Here is a 14,128-nt window from a genome sequence, read left to right on the forward strand (position 1 = left end):
GCAGTACATAACCGGCCTGGCTGATTTTCTTGAATGGCAGACCAACAAAGGTGAAAAAGGATCCAAAACTCTACCAAGCTGCTTGTTTTCCTTAACTGAAGGCTGGTTTTGTGTAATACTTATTTCTGTGACAGAGGCCAAAGTAATTAAAGGCTAGAAAGAGAGGAAGGGGTAAAAGCTTTCTGAAATAATTGCCACTGCCTGGTGAAGTATACATATTTCCAATAAACATCAGTCCCAGTGCCATTCTGTTTGTTCAAGGCTTTTTTTCTCTGCTCTTATATGTATAATGGCTGTTTCTTTTTGGGAGATTGTTACTATCATTGTATCATTCATATATTTGTTATTTATTTGTTAAAGATTTTCCTGTTATAGACTATGAGGTGATATGTGGTTTCACTTTTGTATTGATTATTACAACCCAAACCTGAGTTTTACCTAATTTGAACGTCTCTCTTGATCTGTAGTGGACACTCCAGATCCCTACGTGGAGCTGTTCATCCCATCTGCACCTGATTGCAGGAAGAGAACAAAACATTTCAATAACGATGTGAATCCTGTGTGGAACGAGACCTTTGAGTTCATTTTGGACCCCAACCAAGAGAATGTTCTTGAGGTAAATCGCATGGCTGAGCTGCATCTGGGAAAACGGAAGTGGTGCAGTGTCTGCAAGGTTAAAAATACGGTAGTTTGTACGTGTATGGCATCTGTTTTCTCAAGATTACAACTTTTTTTAGAACATTAAAGGCTGGCTTTTACCTTTAGGCATGATGCTAAGCAAGAGGTGTTGTGTAAATTGAATTATTCAAGGAGTAGCCTTGAGAGTCATTATAAGATATGCCTCTGAGTCATCTCTCAGACTATGCCTGAGGGCTAGCAGCATACTGTTCTTTACATCAGCCACAAATTATTTTCGCCCTGCTTTCTACGCTGATTCAGCTATTATGGACAGTCAGTAGGTGCAGGTGAAGTCAAGTTTCTGCCCATTCCCTGCTTCTCTTATTTGTAAGATCTGCAGGAGCTACAGCTGAAATAACTGATGTGATCTGTAGTAGCTCTTATGATACTCAAAAGATGAGTGGAATGGTAACTGGGGAATAGCAGGTAATAATTAAAATATAGTCCCTTGGTTTTACTAGAACTGTATAAAGACTGGGTCAGATTGTGCTTGTAGTTACACTTAGGCAACTTCTCTAGTCATGTATGAATTTATTGAGTACAAAACTTGGTTCAAGGGTTTTTAAAGGATAAATTAAAGTCACTGAAAGCAGCGGTCAGTGGCTTACCAGCTGTCTTCTTGGGAACAGTACCACCTCTTATACTCTGCATCTTTATGCATTCTTACATGAAGAAGTTTAGATGCTGGCAAGCCATCAATTTTGTACTGTTACATGATCTCAGATATTTTTGACCACGTGGAGGGCTGGATCGTTCACTTCCTGCTGTGGTAATGTGACTGCCTCATTGCCCACCAGGGTGAGAACCCCCAGTTATTAGAACACCTTTTATAATTTGGCTGACATTTTGTAAGGTGTTTCTCAGTTTTTGGGACCTTTTTTTTCAGTTGTTGTAAAGTACAGGATTTTACGAGCTGGCATGCTGTTGATTTCCAGCACAGTATGGCCACAGCATACTGCCAGGTTCTGCAAGTCTCTTTCTCCTGTAACAGAACATAACAAGACTGATTATAAATAGAACTCAGAAATGTATCTTTACAATAACTAAAGGCTGTTGTTGATTTCTGAGACACATGCTGTAAAACTCCATGAAAATTGCCTGCAAAGAGCTGGTGATGGTGATAACATGTAATAATGGTGAATCATGGACCTAGCTGACACATATATTTACATACACATATATGTGTTCATGGTAGACATTCTCTTCACCATGTTTGGTGATGTTTGTGTGCTCCCATTGTTGCACGCACACACAGTGCCTGGCAGAGCCTTTGGATTCTGCGTGGAGTGCAGCGTCCAAATTCAAATCTGTGAAACCACCTTCCCACCCAAAACCTCTGAATTCCCAAGCTTACACAGACTCTGCAGTCTTCTCAACTCCTCAGATTATTTTAATCTAAATCTTTAATTCCATCTCAAGTGCACTTTTCACTCTGAAGTGTAAGAAGCTCTCCAAAATCTGATTAAGAAGTTTGTGCTGTTACTGATTTTCAAAGACATCCCTCAGGGATTACAGCGATAAAGTTCTGCAAGGAAACAGAAGGAATGTAGATGCCATTAAAATAATGAATTCTGTCCTAAAATACAGTTCATCATTTCAAAGCATTGCTCGTGGCACAGGATGAAGAAGATTCTTTATAGCTGAGAAGAGGCGGAACCCAAATGCAGCAACTAGTTATTCAAGTGATTGTATCTTGATTCCATTTGGTTTATGCAAAAGAAAATAGTCCAAGCCGCAAACATATGATAATTTTGAAGATACAATTCCACAGAGTGGAAAAAAATCATAAGCCAAATGAGTTCAGAGAACTCATTTAATAGAAACCATGTAAATGGTAATTCGAAATTCTGAGTTTCTTACTTGAGAATTTGGAAGGCTGCCACTGAGGAAAAAAACTGCTAGATGTAGACCCACATGGATAAGAGCAAAAGCATTGAAAGTGTTCTGTGGTATCCACACTCACCTGTGGATAGCATCACATTTTGAAAAGGTAGATGCTCTGACATGGAGAATATGAGAAGAGACTTGAAGATCTGGCTGACTACAGGGAAAAGCTTTGTGTAATTCGGAATGCTGTACATTTGGCCAAATCATTGGTATAAAAATCTTGGTCTGTAGATACAAGGCTAGGATTTCTGGATTCTATCTTCACTAAAAAGTTGTTGTATGTTTTTTGGTGTGTCATATTTAAAACTATAGAAGTTTCTCCATAGAGAAGTGTTCCCAACTGGAAATGTGAAGTAATTGTATATTTGATATGTATAATGTGAAGTTATTATGTCTGCTTAGAAGGGTGGTGAGATATACTGACAGAAGGTTGCTCAGATAAAAACCCCTTTGTAAATGGTGCTGTCACACTCGTGCCAACTGCATGTCTTGAAGGTGCCACCGACACTATACATAAGCTTACCCTGTTTTAAAAGAAGATGTCTGTTGGCATTGGGTGTGTTAACTGGGTTGGGTTAGGCCTATTCTTTTTCCATATAGGGTTTTTAAAAAAACTTTAGACACAGACTGTATGGAATGAAAAAAGGGATTTATCAAAGTAGATTTGAATACCCGTTAATTTTTTCTAGGTTACCTTGATGGATGCCAACTACGTTATGGATGAGACTCTTGGCACATCCACATTTCCTATATCTTCTCTGAAACTGGGAGAGAAGAAAGAGGTCCAGTTAACTTTCAATGATGTAAGTTGCAACATTCATGGCTTTGTTGGTGCAGCTTTGAATATGATGGAAAGCTCTTAAAAGAGCACCTGAATCGAGGGACCTAAACTATTGTGTAGACCAGGGTGTACCACGTTTCAGTCCTTTATTAAGTGTCTGAATTTTATCTGTGCCGCATTCTGGTGAGATAAAGCTGCTTCACAAATCAATAGAGAATGGTGCTTATAAAGGCCAAGTGGTGTGGCCTGAGGACTCTCACTGAGTCTGTTATACAAGTATTCCCCTCAATCATTTTGTTGAAGGGTAAGGAAAACATTTGCCCTGCTCATGATACTGGTCACAATTAGATGTTCCTAGATGAAAGGAAATCTGAGACTATTTCTGATCCCATCGGTCTACCTCAGTACTACGTATGTGTGTGTTTTCTTAAGATAGAACTAAGTTTTGAATTCAGTAAGAGATTAGAATATATCATGGAGGGGACAAGGGTGACAGCCTTTCAATCAGGAAATCGCTAAATATTTTGGGGCACAGGACTGGTTATCTCAGATGAGGATTGTTGTCTGTGTATGCTGCTCTGAGGCTCATTTTCTAAGTATTCACTGTTGACCGTGGTTAAACACAAGAGTGCTGGCCTAAAGGCACTGTATTTATCTTCTTACAGTCCTTCTGAGAGGAGAATTAAGAGGAACACTGCCATTGAATGCCTTAGTTGTCCCTGCTGAGAGAATCCTCCTTCAAAGTCTAGTTTCAAACTTTCACTTGCTAAACCAGTTTCTGCACCACTTGATTCAATCAATTTAGTTTAATGGTCTTTGTAAGCGTGAGAGGTTATGCCAGGTTTGCTGGTCAGTATATTACTATTGATGCTTGTGGCTTCCAGAAAGCTAACAGAAATTCTTTTATTATTACATGTTTCGCTTTCAATAAATGGCTTTTTTGTAACACAGCCCTAGTTAATATGCAATAATGCAGTAATTGGATTATTGTCTTTAAACATGTACACAAAACAGATGGAGTCAGTCTAGCAGGGATTGTCTGCCTGCACGGTAACTCCTGGAACTTGTCAAATCTGTGTGTAATTGAGCTTGTTTTGCATGTATTAAAATATTGTCATTTGTAAGAGTAACATATCACAGGCCGTTCTGAATATAATTCAGTACTTGTATTTATATCCATCACATCTGGTTATCTTTATATGTATGTATATTGTATGGATACTGTCTGCATTTCTGTTTTGGGCTATGGCTTATTATATGATCAGAGGCCTTGATTTGACTGCTCTGCTGTTCTCCACGTGATATAACTTTAGAAGTGTGGTTACAGCAAATAACTGGTCAAGGCCTATTTACTGGAAACTGGAGAGTCTCATATATAAGATTCAGTGTTTGATTAGGCATAGCCTTAGGGCAGCTGGAATTTTGATACCCTCCTATTTTTTTCTTTTTTCTTTTTTTTAAAGTTCCTGCATATTTATTTCTCTTTAAGTGCTTCTGTAACTCTTGGACTTCTGGAGTGTGGGCTGACTGCAGATGCTTGGTTCTGCTAGGCATGAGGTGAGGTAGTGAGAAAGAGCTGAGGAATAAATTTTGAAAACATAGTTTACAAAGCTCATGCCAATAATATAAGGCCTCATCACATTACAGATATGCTTTAACTTCTCATCAGCACTCAGCAAAACTGGTAGAGAACATGGGGGGCAAAAAAGTGAAAAAAGCCAAATACACTTTGAAATTTTTAAGCAAATAGTAAGGGAACATCAAGTCAGGTTGAGCCTTGTATAGACAATTTTATACACAACCTGTATTCCTGAGATTCTGAGGCAGTCTGTATATGGTATAGAAAGTGGCATGCTATTCCCCCATTGGAACATTTCAGTTCAAGGCTTTATTTAATACTGTGTACTTTTTTTCAACCATTGGATCACTGCATGGTTTCTGAAGTGCTTTCTAAATTAGTAATATCAGGTGCTGGAATAATGTAATTGCAACCCTGTCTTTGAAGTATTTCCGTAAATTACTCTTCACTCTGTTTCTTCATGTTCTCTCTTTGTTATTTCTTTGCCTTTTCTTTCTGCCACCACCCTGTTAATATGCTGCCTCATTTACAATTCCCATTTCAGAGGGCAGGAGTGGAGTGCCAGGTCTTACCTGGCCCGTCAGCAGGTATGCGAGATGTGGGAGGCCAGAGGCAGCTTTGGGCTTTTGTATCCTTAAGTACTCTGTATGTGTCAAGCAGATATTCAGTCTGAGGTGTCCTGGCTCTGTCTGTAGTGCTCACATACCGCAAACGGGGAAGATAATCCGTCTATAGCTAGAGGCAGAGTGAAACAGGACACTGCTGAGTGTTACAGTCCTACAGGGCTGTACCAGTGTGTCAATGGCCATAGCGTATGAGGGAGCTCGGGGAGGTGAAAATGCTTGTCCATTCTGTCTTAGTTCTAGCAACCTCATACTCTTGGATTTTGCCTACCATGCAATTTGTGCATTAACCACCATTTTTTAACCTCTTGCCTGCAGGCAACCCCTTTTCAGTGCTCTATGAAAGGCAGAGGAGACCAGCCTGTAGCTTATGGGTCAGGTAGTTCTATGTGTCTAAGTGAAATCATTATGTAGTGACATTTATTAATTTACTTGATCTTCCAGAAACTTGTAAACCATCACTCTTCCATGAATTGATAATTTAAGCATATTTAACGGTGGAAAGCGCTTGGTGGCTCTTGTGGGACACAGAGCAGTCATTCCTTTACAAGTCTTTTTTTCAGATACAAGTTGAGTATGAAGTTTACCCAGTGAACTGGGAAGCAACTGGCAGATAGACTGTGGCTGGCAGTAGAAACAAAAGGTCATAAGTGTATGAAGACAATTTGATCCCTTCAGGCCAAAGATGAATAGCACTGTAAAACAGTGATTGTCAGTGGAAGAAAGCCAAGACCATGGGATCTGATGAATGAAAGTTAGGACCTAGCAGCACCTAGCAGCATTTTCAGTGAAAATCACATTGTATGCTTTTAAAAAAATATATTCCTTAGAAACTCATTCATGAATTTCAGAAATGTCCTCCTTTTAAAAAAAAAAATAGTTTAAAAAAATATCTGACGGCAGTAGTTCTTTTGAGGTGTGTTTGTAGGTTTTTCCCTCTGTAAGTGGTGTAACCATATTTAAATACTTCTTGTTTAGGTCACAGAAATGACTTTGGAATTGTCTCTTGAAGTATGGTAAGTATCCCTTTTTTTTTTTAAAGTTGGAAAATGTATTAGCAGCAAAGGTATTTTTTATATTACTCTGTTTGTTAGAATTTTCTTAAAAACATCTCAGGTAAAGTACAAATATTCCTTGTTCTAACATAGAAATACCAAGTACTGAAAAGTCAGGGAATTGTAAAATTGAGGGTTATTTTCACATTGTAATTCTATCATGGACTTAAGCACCATTACTTGGACTAAAGGTGTGCCCTTACCAAATGTTTGCTGGGACAAGGCCATCATGTATGAGTTTATCTTCCTGGTTCATGTTAAGTGCTTTCCTTTTCAAGGGCCTTTTCTCTGATAAACTCACAGACATCAGGTCCAGCTGTTATCCTCATTATTTTACCTTCTGCGGTAACTTTGCAACTCATGTTAACTTCCAGCATATATGGATGCTCGTTACAAAGCTGCCCCTGAAATGTATTTGAACGCTAATACAATGCAGTGCTGAAGTCAAAGGTGGAGGATCTCAGTAGGGCCACGTTTTCACCATGTGTAAAGCTAAGCGATTTCCTACCTTTGTTTTTTTTCTCTCCTCTCTACCTGTCTTTCTCCCTCTTTCTTAGCCTATCTAGGCGAAAGACCAAAAATTACTTTGAAGTATTATCAGAAAAATGTCTTTTAAGTCTAAAAATGAGTAACTGAGAACAAGGCATTTAATGAGTCTTTTTCTGTCTGTAACTATAAATAGCATTGCTGAGCACTGTAACTGCAAATGTAGAACTCTTTTTCATAATGACTCCGGAGGCTGACAAATATCCCCCCGGGATAATTTCTGCTCATCGCTTTGTACTAGTAAAGATGCATATTTGGGTGGTCCTTGAGACCACCCCCAAGTCTTCCAGGGCTCGTACATTACAAGTATTTCATATCTTTGAGATTAAATGAACTGAAGATGCTTGGCTATGTCTTGTTGCTCTTAGGCAGTAGGCTTTGAAATATGTTAAACAAAAGGATCTGATCAAGTTCTGCTCTGTTATTCTTGGATGGCCACATGGATTTTGGATTCTGCGTGGACCTCTTGTTCACGGTGTCATATATACCTTCATGGAACATTACTTGTAGGTCATCTTTTCCCCCATTTTACTTAATCCCATTATTATTTTACATAATAGTTTTTTGAAAAACCGAGGAATTACTATCTGTGCTTAAATAGATCCATTTCACCATTTATTTTTTCATAAAGGACTCTTAAAAATGCTGCCTTGCAACTAATGTGTCAAAGCATTCACAAATATTTTTAACTCATTTTCTTAAATATGGAAATTTCAATGATGCAGATACTGGGACGAGCTTGTACACTCTTCTTGCTGCTCTCTGCTAGAGGCAGTGCTGCTGGAAACTACTGTAGTTCAAACGCTTTGAATGATGTACAGGCTCGGTGAGTTAACTAGTCCAAAAGAGATGACAGTTCAAATTGTTTGTCTCATATCCATGAGATGAGAAGTGGGAGCTGAAATTGTAGCTTTTATTTAAGTACAGTATTGAGGTCTTTATGCAACCTTGTGTACTTTTTGATCAGAGGATGTGGGGGAAGAAGCTAGAGAAAAAGATTTAGATGTTTTCCTGTGGCCAGCCAGTACCGTTTGTGCTGAGATCCATGTGGGTTTTGATCATAAGACTGAATGGATACAGAGTCAAAATTACCCTTTTCTCCCTTAACTTGAACCTGTAACTTAAGAACAGTGTATGTTAGTGAGAATGTAAGAAAATTTTTCATTGCAGTTCTTTGTTCAGTGGATAAGCAGAAAATTCAAATCTATAGACTAAATTTATAATTGTATGTGAGTGGTGAACTCACTTGCTATATTTTAATTTAGAGGATTTTAAGACCATGTAATATAACACTAGAAGCTGTGTATTTTGTGTTTGGTTTTCACTAGTATGTGAAGAATGAGGGTTCTGTATAAAATGCATGTCTTAAAGATGCAGTGTGCCATTGTTCCTTGCATCTGTCACTCCATGGAATCAGCAGATACAATGTTGCATGAACAATCATTATTTTATGTTATTTTATTTTATTTTATTTCATCTTATTTAAGTTAATGAGGAATTTACTCTTACTCCCGCTCATTTCCCTAGGTGGTATTTTTAATTCTCTTTTGAATTAAGCCTTTTGTTAAAGTCTGTCTGTTTTGCTACACAGCTCTTCAACTGATCTCCGGTTCAGCATGGCTCTGTGTGATGAGGAAAAGAAATTTCGGCAGCAGCGAAAAGATAATATCATGCACAGTATGAAAACATTTCTAGGAGAGGAAAACAGCAAGAACTTGACCACTTCCCGTGATGTAAGTTTGGAGAATTGACATCTAGATTAGTATCACCTTTGGAGTCATGCATTTGTCTCTCAAAAGAATGAATGAGACATATGAGGTAGAAGGGTTCAATGTAAAGACAGGTGAAAGAACCAGTAAGATCTCTTTTTCCTCTATGCGCATACAGTATTTAGGCAGGAGAATAATTTTTCTTTGCTCTAAATTTATAGATTAAAGTTTAAGGAGACAAATTCCTGTGCCAAAATAAAGCTGCACTTAAATAAGATATGCCCAGTATGTGTAAGAGGACTATACTATATGCCATCATAGGATAGAAATCACAGCTTTTCATTTCCACTGGCACCTGAACATACTGCTGTGACTTTTATCGGGTTCTTTATTGTTTTAATCCTTAGCAGGCTGTGCCTAGGTTAAAATTGGGCAAAGGAGATAAATCCATGCTTTTCATTTTGCTCTGCTTTTGAATTCCATGCTGCTTTGAGGTGTTGCTTCTGAGTTGAGATTGTCATCTGAAAAATGCCTAAAGGGTGTGTGAAATACCTGCCGCAGAAGAAGCATGCGGTGGCTCTGGGCACGCGCTGAACTGCAGAATCTGCCCTTGCATGCTTGATATCCAGCCTGTGCTCTTTAAGTGGCCTTGGCTGTGTGGCCTTCATGTCTAAAAGATTAGGCAAGGAGTGAGATGTTTTAATGTTAAAGTCATCTTCGAAATTATTTTCTTTCTTTCCTTTCTTCTTTTCCTTTAGCCCATTTTATAGGATTAGGATGATGAAATTTATTGCTTAGAGAATGTGGGAAACTGCAGCTTTCATTGACTTGCTGGTGCTCAGTCAGAAAGTTAAGCCAACAGATCTAGATGGACTGATTGTGGTTTGGGTCACATCAAAGTGAGGAAGGGTGCCAAACCCTGCTGATCTTTATGGTGATTTCATAAAACACAGCGTTATTTTGAGTTAATTAAGGGTAAACTTGGTACAGATCCACTTGTTTTGTAGTAGCTTTTCCATCCTCCTCTTTCTAACTTGCTTTTCCCCTCCTTGTTATGCTTCTTCTCTTGTTCTTGTGGCAGGAAGACTGTGCCTGTGGGGTGTGCGTGTCAAGCAATGAACGTTCCTTTTGCACATTTTTAGTATAAGCAAAATGTGACAGTCTTTTGTGAAACTGGAACCAACAATGAAGAATTACTTTTTAGTTTCTGTGAAGTTTTTTAAGCAGGTGGTAAATGTGTTACTGTTGTATACTTTTAAACCCTGTTGCATAATAAAATGTGCTTGTGTGAGCTTTCTGAAGAAGATGAAAGAATTTGACACGCATCGTACACATTTTATTTGTAGTGATATGAATTGTGCATATTGTGAAGGAACATTTTCAAGGTTTTTTAAATTTTGGTTCAGTTATTTTAATCTTAACGCATGCAAATCTTATCAGAATAGCTATTTGTGAGCGTGACATTGGTCTGACCTTCTGCAGCAGAATATCTTTGTCAGAAAGGATGCAGATACTCTGCCAAGATCCATTTAGAACTGGAGTGATAGTCAATGCCTGAAGTATCAGTTCTGTGCAGGTGGGATGTATGCATGAATTATTGTAAATGCTAGGTAGATTTCGTATTCTTTTTGACATCATCTTCCCTTCTTATTCCTCGCCGTCTGAAATACTGAAATTTTATCAGTTAAATTACATCTTCCAAGACCAGACAGTAATTTTTAATTGTAGGCTTATCAGCCCTAGGAAGGATTGAGGTAATGTGATCCTCCCGGTTTTCATACACCAAGTGTGTATTTCCAAGCTGACTTATCAGAATTTTTAGCTGCTTCGAGCGATGAGAAAAACCTTTTTGTCAAATTAAAATATAGTTTTGTCCTTTTAGCATGTCATTTTAACTTTTATTGCTACAGATGGAAGAAGCAGGAAGATTTATAGGATGTCTGTAGTCTTAACATAGCATCAGAAGTCAGGAGACATAATGAGCATTCTTAGCTGCCTCCGAGTCATTGTTTAATCTTAAACAAGTCACTTACTCAAAGTTCACCTAAGTTTCTTCATCTGTGAATAGCAATATATGTGCCTTGCAGGAATGCTGTAAGACTGTAATACTAGTGAAGTAATTATACAACCCTGGATGGGGAAGTGAGTACTTCCAAATTTCCTTTATCTTGAGGCACATTCTGAAAACGCAGAGGATGAGATTTCTTGTACCTGTGTTTTTGCTCCATTTATTTTGTTAATTTTTGTTCCTTTAAACAATTTTCTAGAAACACTGTAATCAATTAAAGAAAGTGTCTTCTCTAAGACTGGATTTGAAGACAAAAAACCTAATAATCATCTCTGTACCTCATAGCAAACCACCACAGGTATTCTTGTCCAGATTTTGTGCACTATGTTTCCAGGGCATTTAGTTCAAAACATCTGCTCCACTCATTGCCAAAACAAGATTTAATAGATTTTAGTTGGGTTTTTTTTTTTTTTTTTTTTTTTTTTGCCAGATTACTGGAAAATATGATTGAGTGGCTGTGTCCAAAGCTTGTTTTTCTGAAAAAATATCTTCTTTCCCAAATCCTTTCCATTTTTGTGCCCAGTTTGGTGATTAAGCAGTCAGCACTTGAGATGAGGCGCCTATTGATTGAAGTGGAACTGTGTGGTGCTGAGTTTGTCCACATCGTACAGTGCCCCGTGGATCCTAGAAACAGTACAGATGTATTGACAAAACACTTCGTAGTGTTGTTAAATCCTGTTCAGTGGTGTTTGGTGATGTCTAAGCTAGTTTGTTCAAAGCTAGCTTCAGTCCCGCAGCACTGTGCCGTGCAGACCAGCCATAGGAAAAAGAAATCCATGCTGGCATGGCCTTTTGGTTGTTCAAAGTGGGCTCAACCATATAGAATTGAGCATGGCATTGTGGCCAGGGATGGGAGCAACGGGCTTTTTTCTCCAGCACTTTCAAATCCAATTCACATTTTTGCCATTGACTCACCACACCACTTTCTTCTGAGTCACTCTACCCTTTTGATCTGAGTTTACTCATCTGCCTGAATGGGTTTGGTACCTCTGCCATGGTTTTACTGGTTATGTACAAAGGACTTGGGGTTCAGAGTGCCTGAGTGTGGAGTGTGTCAGCCCCAGCCTGGGTACGTGGAGAAGTGTGCATGCCTTGGGATCCTACCTAGTCTCCATTCTTTCCTGATTGTGAGATGGCTTCTTGGTTCTTTTCCCTTTGTACTCTGCAGCTACTCCCCCCTGCCCCTGCCTTGTTTATCCTAGAGGACAGCTTGTAAGATGGGTTTATATAATTTCAAATTTTACCGTTTTTTGCCCTTAAATGTGTTGGAAACCAGTTTTCAGCTAAAAAGCTGCTTTGACAAACCTAACTGCTTGGAAATGTGCTCTACCTTACTCTGCAAAGCAGGAAAGGACTCAGGCTTCACCACCTGACTTACGCCTACAAGTCAGCTTGTATTCAGCTGGCTGAAATAAATGAATGTAAATGTCTAGTAGGTGCTTCTCTTCAGTTATTTTTTCATCATTTAAAAACTTCATTTACTGTGGGAAGCTTAACTTAAGCTGCTGCTCTCTGCTCTAGAACTCTTTATTTGAATTTCATTTATGGAAATAAAGTAGTGATTGCAGCTCTTCATACTTTGCTATCAAGTGGAAATTAAGAGGTACTATACTTCCCCCTACCTCTCAGTATACCCACCCTCCCCCAGTATAGGAACCTATGATTCCCAGAATGCCTGTGAAGATTAAGTGTACAGCAAGCATTTGCAGTCAGGATACCAGTGACTCTTCTTGACATTCTTTATTGATCCTCCTTCTGGATTTCTCTGGATCCTGAAGAAAACTCAGATTTTCCCTTGTGCTCATGCCACCTCACTGATGAATAGGTTTGTTGAATAGTGGTGCTTTGGAAGTGTTCTTGCATACTTTTTCCAGGCTTGCACCTGCAGACCACTGTCTTCATCCTGTTTGGATTTGTCTGTGTAGGTTAATTAGGTAGTGGTTATAAAGAGCTTTCAAAGCCTAACGTACATGATTAAATTTGTGATTAGTAATACGGTTCTTCTGTACAAAGCAACTGCTCCGTTATTGGGGTGTTGGCTTAACAAAACAGGCATGTCCTAAATCATTACCTTTGTTTTGTCATTTTTTTGATAGATAGCTATCTCTGGAGGTGCATCATGAATGCTGATGCCAGTAAATACCTGTGGTTTCTATTACTAAAGCTTAACACTTATGAAGAAGATAATCAGATAATCTTACTGCATCAAGAATAAGCAGGTTTTGAGGAATGGAAGCCTCGAGAAATGTCTCAACTTACTTGGTCATTGTGCATGGTCATTTCCATGTGACTGCGTTTTCAGTCTGCGTGGAGTTGCGTTGCTTAGAGTGTGGAGTCTGCAGAAGGAAACTGAGCTCAGTAGTCATGTGATTCCTTTTCTTATAACTAATCCTATCTATTGGCACCTTAAATTATGTTTCAGTGAAATTTTTGACGACTTATCCATTTGATCAAACAGGGGCTTTCGGCACAACTGTGTAATTCTTTTTATGCTTAGTAACAACCAAGAGGTTGCTACCCTATCACCATGGAACAGTGGAAAATTCTACATCTCAGAAACTGGGAACCAGATAGGACCTTTCCTTAGTCTAAAATACTTGATGATGGTAGCAAATGAATTCCTATTTTATTTTGTCTTCTTTTTAAATACTTGGGGAAATTATGTAGTGGAGGGGAACCACTTTGAAGGCAGGCTGGGAAGGCTGGGAAGTAAGAAGGAAAGAAGTATAAAACCCCTGTACATATATTTTCAATATGGTGTCATTTGTTATTGGGTCTGCTTTTGCTCACTTCGCTATCTCTTGATAGGTGAGTAGGTGTATAGGTGCACCTAAATTATTCTTCTCTCTCCTGTAGTTTTTGCAAGGTAGTTGTAAATTTGAGACTGTCTTCATGCTATGTAGTAATATCAGATGTTTTTATTATAAAATGTGTTTTTAAACTCTTGGCCAAAATATTATTTGTCTCTCTTCTCTTTCTCAGTAGTAACTTTTACTGCTTTTGGCTCTGTTACAAAGATACAATTTGGATTAAAGCTGGTGTTTGGATTGTCTTAAAAATTTCTGTGGTCTTGTAACGAAATAGTTTATTTAATAACTGAATTCAATATCTTCTCTGTTTTGAATTATGGATAAATAAATTCTGACTATGTTTTCATTTAGAAATTTTGCTAAAAGCGATGATTTCTTCAAACAAGTTCTAA

General features: G+C 38.4%; 1 protein-coding gene across 2 annotated transcripts in view; it reads left to right on the top strand.

Annotated features, from left to right (window-relative positions):
• The window catches only part of PLA2G4A (phospholipase A2 group IVA), an 83,306-nt gene that overhangs the window by 39,273 nt on the left and 29,905 nt on the right, over positions 1-14,128 (top strand). For both annotated transcript variants that reach the window (XM_080406453.1, XM_080406454.1), the window contains 4 exons: positions 468-616; positions 3,255-3,368; positions 6,527-6,564; positions 8,741-8,882. In XM_080406453.1, coding sequence (XP_080262579.1) covers positions 468-616; positions 3,255-3,368; positions 6,527-6,564; positions 8,741-8,882 — 443 coding nt within the window. The remainder of the gene's footprint in view (positions 1-467; positions 617-3,254; positions 3,369-6,526; positions 6,565-8,740; positions 8,883-14,128) is intronic.

Source organism: Falco punctatus (assembly GCF_963210335.1).
Source record: "Falco punctatus genome assembly, chromosome: 11".
In the NCBI taxonomy this organism is placed as follows: Eukaryota; Metazoa; Chordata; class Aves; order Falconiformes; family Falconidae; genus Falco; species Falco punctatus.